This window comes from Anarrhichthys ocellatus, unplaced genomic scaffold (genome assembly GCF_004355925.1).
Source record: "Anarrhichthys ocellatus isolate YVR2014 unplaced genomic scaffold, GSC_Weel_1.0 scaffold8, whole genome shotgun sequence".
In the NCBI taxonomy this organism is placed as follows: domain Eukaryota; kingdom Metazoa; phylum Chordata; class Actinopteri; order Perciformes; family Anarhichadidae; genus Anarrhichthys; species Anarrhichthys ocellatus.
The window spans coordinates 9,848,024-9,855,563 of NW_022280038.1; the positions used below are offsets into that span (position 1 = coordinate 9,848,024).

Sequence of the window (7,540 nt, forward strand, 5' to 3'; positions counted from 1 at the left end):
AGACAGACAGACAGACAGACAGACGGAGAGAGAGACAGACAGAGACACAGAGAGCGAGACAAAAAGATAATAAAACAAGATCAGAGGCTGTCTGCAGTGGAAGCAGCCTTTGGCAGCGCTTGTTGTCTTTAATATTTTGGCTGCAGTATAAATGAGGCACTAAGTTATTTGTTAGTTCGTACGACAGCGCTCCCTCTCGGGTGATATTGGTTCGTTTTCATGCATAAATCCTTTAATAGGAGGATAAGTTTGTGTAAAGCAAAGTGTTCAGTGACAGGAACACTTCAGCGTGAGGTGTGTGTCATGTTTCTATTTATCTGTGATTATATTTAAAAAATGTTTGTTTTGGACCAAACTGACCAAAAGAGTATGAATCTGACCACAGATCAGTTCTTCCAACTCACATTCCTCTGGATGAAGTCCCAGGCCTGCTCCGTGGTCGAGTTGTTGCCGCGGTAACCGTCCAGCACCTTGATGACGATCTTGGCCATCTCTTCGTTTAACTGAGAGGAAACAGATTTGTGTTGTTCATAAATAATACGTCTTATGATGCGAAATACAGATTCAGCAAAAGTCAGCTGGAGCTCACGCAGAAGTGAAGACATGCGCTTTATATGCTGTTTGTAGTTTCTTCATGCCTATGATCCATATTGGAGAGAATTTGTGTCTTTCTTTTCCTTTCTTGTGAACAGCTGGATGCGTGCAGCTGGTTTTATAAAAGGAGCATCTAGTAGTTGAAAAAGGAATCCTGTCTGAACCTGCTGGAGGTCTTGATAAGTCTAAACACACTCTCGTTCTCTAGAGTTTGTTTCGTCAACTAAACATGAGCTGTGAATTCTTGTGTAGAAGAATTTGGCATTAAGATCTGTGAAATCATATTCGTACGATATGCAGAAGCATTACAATCAGGAGTCGATTGACAGACGCGGGAAATCTGAGTGTAATTGTTGCTGAATCTTTTCTCCAAGAACGTTGACACTCAAGGTCTACATACTGGAAAACTCCTATTTTCTCCAAATAGAGGTTTTTCCTTGAACCACTATTTGGCAGAGAAGCTTGGTGGCTGAATAGAAGTGCAAGAGCTTCCAACAAACGCTCAGATACAATAAACAGATGCGTCTGCACTCTGCAGAACAGAATTCCTCCTTTTTGTAGCGTTTCAGATGATTTATGCTTCTGGACATCTGGATCAACGAGGACAAACTCAAACCTCCGTTTTCTTGCAGTCCTGTGCTTGTGCAAATCATAAAAGTGCACATAATTATTTTATGTTTGTGGGATTGTGTGTGAGAGCTCACATTCAAGCTCGACAAAGTCTCGTCATTCAAACTACAGTCCAGGTGGAGTTTTACAGGTTCTGCCATGTTTTTGAAAGTTGAGGTAAAAGTTCTGATTTGGTCGGAAAGAAATTAACGTTTTTCATCGTTTTCTTCATTTACTGCAATTGTAAGAAATCTTGTAAATGTGCTCCTTTACACACCGAGGGTACGATGAATAAAAACAAACATTTTCCATCAAAACTATTCATATTGGCTGCAACACTTCTTCAACAAAGAAAGTCTAATAGATTTGCTGGATTTCTTTCGAGCAACTTTTCCGCCTTTATTCGCTGAGCGAAAGCTTTTCTGGTTCCAGAAATAAACAACATTGCTTTTTTGCAGCATAATATTTTGCTTCTGCGTGAAAGTATTCATGACATAAAGAACAATATAAAAAAAAAATACTGATGTGCAAATAAATCACACGAAGAAAAACGCCCCCAATTTGTTAAGGCCTTGAACTCCATATTTGTAGTTCATTCATATAAAAAGACTACATGGCTGAAACAGTTCGTTGATCAACTAGAACTTCAACAATTATCACAGTCGAATAATAATGTTTATATATTTTTAAAGATTCTTTTTTAAACTTTTGTTTAAAGTCGACAGTATTAATAAAGACAGAAGAGAGAGACAGATGCGTATTATATGATATTTATATTTAAAATCTGAATTAAATGCTCTGTTCTCCTGTGCCTGGATTCTTTACTGCATTTTTATTTCCTTTAAAGCATTTGGGACAACGTACAACTTATTATTATTTCATTTGTCATATTTCATTTTATCTTATTTGAAAGATTATATTTTATAACTATTCTATCTTAAAGGTTTTAACTCTGTTTTTGTATTGCTTATTGTTTTTAGATGTTAATGCTGTTATTAAAACTGCCTTTGCTTTGCCTCGTGCCGACTTGTGTTTGTAGTTTTGTGTGGTTTATTTTCAAAGCTTTCAGTCTTAATTACAATTTGCATGTTGACATAACCGGTAATTACAGTAACTCATGTGACATGAACGTTGCATAAAGTCGTGTCTCAGGGACACGCAGATGTTTTGCATCGTAGTTAATCACTGGAGCGTCCAGCTCAAATATAGCTTTATGTGTCTATATGAACAGTGGGCAGATACAAGTGTGCAGAAACTGCTCTTGGTATTAAAGGGCTGCTGCAAAGTAACATTGTACTTAAAGTAAAAATAAGACATTTACTCATCCGGAGGGGCCAACAGGACACAGTTCACTTGCTCATGAATCATTTAGTAGATCTTAGTTGTTCTTTTCAGCAAAATGAGCCACGATGCTCGGTTGTAACTCGTCCTTCTGTGTCGTTACAGACACTTCAAGTGCCTCAAAGTTTGGTTGTGTCTCATTCCCTTTAGAGGAGGAAGAGGCTGTAAAGACTCCAATAAATAGCTGCATATGATATCTATTTGTTATACAGCATTAGTAAACCTTTTCAAATGGAAAAAAGAAAATGTCATCCATATCTGAAGCTGAAATGGAGACTTTTACAGGCAGACAAATAACAGTAGATAGAAAATGCTTATCTAACACAATCTAAAGCTTACTATTAAACCTATTAAAGGTTAGGTTTGATAGTTGAAGCCAACATGCAGAAAACCCCACATTGAAAAAACCTTCACAAGATTAATATATAATTTTTTCTTTCTGTTCCTCTTCCTGTTTATCTGTAAAACGTCTAAAACACCAGAGGGCGACACAACACTGAACGCTGCGCTCTCAGTTATGAGAGTTTTTTTAAAATTAGTTTCCATTCAGAGCTCGTTGTTTTCATGTCGCAGCACATAGCTCTGCCTTTTGTGACACATCGTGGGTGTGAACCCAACCGATCGGAAGATAAGGTGCGTAGTTTACAGGTGTGTTGCAACACATTCCTTTTGTGAGAATCACCTCACAGCGTTCGCCCTCCATGTGAGACTAACTAATGAGGAGGAAGTGACATCACTCACCACATCCTTCTGGAAGTAGATAAGCGTGCCGGCTGCGACCTGAGCGATGAGGATCAGCACGAGGCAGGTGAAGTACTGAGGAGAGAGGAGACAGATGTTAGGCTGGTCAGACCTGCAAACATCTGTGGTGAATCAGTAACCAGTAAGTTAAGGGTAAAGATCTCAACAAACCAACAATGAGTGCATCTACTAACATATGCACAGTATGCTTTTTCAGAGGTGAGAATAATCTATTATATTTCCACAGTAAATCCTCCACTTGTACCACAGCTGCATTATTCATCATCATGTTTAAATGATCAGGCCAAACGTTACCGACGTGTGTTCAGACAAACAAACGGTCACTCACCAGGCCGAGCAGACAGCGGATCTCATAAATGGCCCCCAAGCAGCCGAGGAAGCCCATGAGCATGGAGAAAGCCCCGACTCCAATCAGGATGTAGCATGCCAACTTTACAGTCGTGGAGTTACCTGTATGGAGAGCACAGATCACAAACCACACGTTATCACAGCTGGTGAGCAATACAAATGAGATTTCTAGTTTTTGCTAACTTGAGTCTTGACAAACAATATATTTATGTTTCAGCGCTACTGAACCTTTATCAAGAGCATTTTACGACAATTCTTACATTGATCTTGGATAGATAATGCTTCGCCCGCTGTGTGTGCACACAGGGGTGGGACACTTATTCCGCTGTAGTCGCTCAATAATTGACAGCGAAATGTGTCCAAATACAAGAAAAAGCTAATCACGACATAGTTAACGGTAGTTTTATTTTGTGTTGGTTTTGGCGGCCCCTGTGGATGAAAGTGGTCGCGTTTCCGAGCACCAGAGTCCCTTTAGGAAACATCTCAGGGTCTGACAGTCTACTACACTCAGTCCTGGTTCTCCTTTCACTCACTGCATTTACCGATACAGTGAAATAATGAATCTATTAAATCGAGAAAGCAATTGGCAGATTAATGAACAACAACAAATAAGTTGTAGCCCCAGTGCTGAGATGGGAAAACCTCTGAGTCGACCAGAGTGTGGACAAAAGAGAGAAGTGTGCACTTGAACACTGTCAAACAAAGGCTTGTGTGTGTCACATCACACTCTGCAAAACAGTCCAGATGACAGAATCCTCCTGTTCATCTCATCCAGAAAACAAACTGCCTGTCAACAACGGAGTCGAATGACAGCACTGTGATACTAGACCAACTACAGCAAAAAGCAATTTAGAGAAACAGGAAGATCGACTGCAAAATACTTCTGAGGTTTAAAATAACGTCACATCCTGAGTCTACAAAATGCTCATTTCCATTATACTGAATTCTGCAATAAAACACAAAAATCGGACAAATCAAGTCCATGCTTTATCGTCACAATCAAGTGAAAGACGAGAACAGTGTAACGCGTCATTAACATGTACTTTAAAAATGTATTTAATAGGTTTTATTAGTCTCTGAACTCTGACGAGCTCGTCGATACAGCAACATGTGTGATCATCAAAAAAAAAAAAAAGAAGAGTGAAATTAGAAGCAAATGTGCGGCTGCAGCGCTCTACTTATGTCGAGTGATCAGGGTCCAACGCAGCGCAGGGAGCTACAATAAGAGCTCAGCCACAACTCAAGGCCCCGGTTGGGATTTAGAGAGTTCACTTGGTGGACGGATCGTGACTCATCAAGAACTGAGAGACGGCTTCATTTGGTCCTAGACAGAAATGCAGAACCTGATACAGCTGTGGTGAATGTTCAGCGTCACACAAAAAGATTGTGAACAAGCAGCGGGTTCATGTCACCGTTTTAAAGACTGAACTGAACCCCCCCCCCCCCCCTCATCTCTCTGAGTCCTCATGGCCTCAAGGAATCCTGGGATACCCCCGGGGATCAGTGAACCAGGACAAAGAGAAACGAGGGGAGTTTATGATGGAAAATTAGGCTACGTAGGGGGGGGGGAGGGGGGCAGGAAATGAAAACCTCTGTGTGTGTGTGTGTGTGTGTACGTTTTAGAGTCAACCTGCAGAGTTACTTTCAGAATCAGATTTAAACAATTTCAACATTTAATTGGAGTTTGAAGATTTAATTTCATAAATGTTTTTGCAGGTGCTGAACACGATGAATAAAATGAACATTATGAATAATAACTACACCCCCCCCCCCCCAATATTCTGGTACTTTATACTCTACCACATCTTAGAGGTAAATATTGTACTTTATACTCCTCTGCAGATATTTAACACTTGTAGTTACTTTTAAGATATAAAAACACACGATATTCTTACATGATTGCTGTAAACATTTTGAATTTGCACCTTATCCTTAATCCGTTTACATTTCTGGCATTGTGTACATTTGGTCTTTGCACCTTATTGATAATATTGTATTTGCACTCTTTCCTACTTTGCACTGTAACCCTCTGGATAAATACAGTCTATCTTATCTTATTCAGAAGTATTCAGATATTTTACTTAAAGTGTAACTTTGGTATTTATCCACCTGGAACCCATTCTCCCATGTTTTTGTGTCTGGGTGACTATTTGAGAGAACAGTGTTTTAGACGGCAGCCTCTAAACGAGCTGTAATGCAACAGCTCGGGGAAACTCACCGTCAATGTACGTCCACTAACAGTGCTCGTTTCTGCCGATGACCGGCTCAGAATGTTATTATACGTGTGTGACAACATTATGGAAAGAACCCTACGGAGGAGCAAAAAAGCCATGACATTGAAAATCTTTTAGACAACACTAAGATACGCTTTCTGTTCTCAAACACAACCAACTCTGACAAGACTCGCCCTCCTCTCTCCAACTCTCACTCATGTGTCCATCATTGTCTTCAGGCAACATGTCACATGACGCAACAACAAACAGAAAGCAAAAGGTACAGACAAACGTTTCACTGCCCTGCAGGGTTCTCTCCATAATGACAACAGACACTTATGATAACAATCGGTGGCAAAAACGAGCACTTTTAGTGGTCGTACATTGACGAAGCGGAGTTTCCCCGAGCGAATACAACGCTACATAAAAGTCCTGCAATCGAAACCGATCGCAAGTACAAAAGTATTGGCATCAAAATAAACGTAAAGTGCTGAAATGTGCATTTTCACATTCATATATGCACCTGTATTATATTACTGATTATTGATGCATTAATGTGTTCATCACTTTGATGTTGCCGACGGTAAATGTGGAGCTCAATCTAACTACTTATATACTGCTGGGCAGGTTAACCTACAATAATACACCATGATTTATTACTTGATTTGTGTTTTGTATCAATAATGTAAATCTCTAAAGTAACTTTAATCTTCAAAACAAATGCTGTGGTGTAAAAAAGTCAATATATCCCTCCGAGATGCGTTGGAAGTATAAAGTAGCATAACATGGAAATACTCAAGTAGAGTACAAGTACCCTAAAACTGCACTGAAATAAATGTGCTTATGGGTTATGGGATGGCTCCAGTCAGCCAGGTGTTTTTGTTTACAACCCGTCTGATCGTCTGAGTTGTAATAAACCAGATCTGTAATGTTGGATGAAATCAGACGGAGAAACGAGGTCTGGCTCCGACCCAGCGGTGTCTTCTGTACAATCAGGTTACAGCAGCACCAGGCAGCTCATTGATTCACCCTCCAAACCCTCTGTGATCATTGGTGACCGTCCACAAAATGTTCCATTGAGCATCAATACGTCTCATTTATGCGCAGACACAAAGCTAAACTGTCCACTGTACTTTAACCCTCTGGTTCGAGTCGTATGACCGCATTCCCGTCCCTCCATGAAGTCCCTGGACTCACGCTATCCGTCCGCCGCTGCTCGGACAGACTGGTGATGTAGTGTGTGTAGTGATGAGTAAGGCGGTGAGCGCACTGGGCTGATGTGATGCATGGTGATGCTGGACGGAGCAGAAAGAGCCCAGTGTCTGAGGGGAGGACACCTGCAGAGCGGCCACGGACGAGGGACAAATGTCCTCAGTGATGCCTCTCCCTCTCCCTCTCCCTCTCTCTCTCTCAAAGGAATAGTTTAAAAAAAATGAGAGAAGTTGTCGTTCAGAACAGAGCTGGAGTCTGTGTGTGTAGTTAGCCTAGCTTAGCATAAAGACTGGAAGAGGTGGGAAACAGCTAGCTTGGACTTCAAATAAATCTATACCAACAATGGTGGAATAAAACTACGTACATTTACTTGGAAGGAGCTTTTAACTGGTCTTGAACTAGTCTCAGTTTAGTCCTGATCCTCTGTATGATCTCCATCAGTAAAGAGACCATCAGAGAGA

At 40.6% G+C, this 7,540-nt stretch overlaps 1 protein-coding gene across 1 annotated transcript in view; it reads right to left on the reverse strand.

The window, feature by feature from the left end:
* LOC116384149 (CD82 antigen-like) overlaps positions 1-7,540 on the reverse strand; it is a 24,341-nt gene that overhangs the window by 2,345 nt on the left and 14,456 nt on the right. Inside the window, exons 4-6 of the mRNA XM_031848579.1 lie at positions 3,635-3,756; positions 3,286-3,360; positions 405-503 (exon numbers count right to left, since the gene is read on the reverse strand). Coding sequence (XP_031704439.1) covers positions 405-503; positions 3,286-3,360; positions 3,635-3,756 — 296 coding nt within the window. The remainder of the gene's footprint in view (positions 1-404; positions 504-3,285; positions 3,361-3,634; positions 3,757-7,540) is intronic.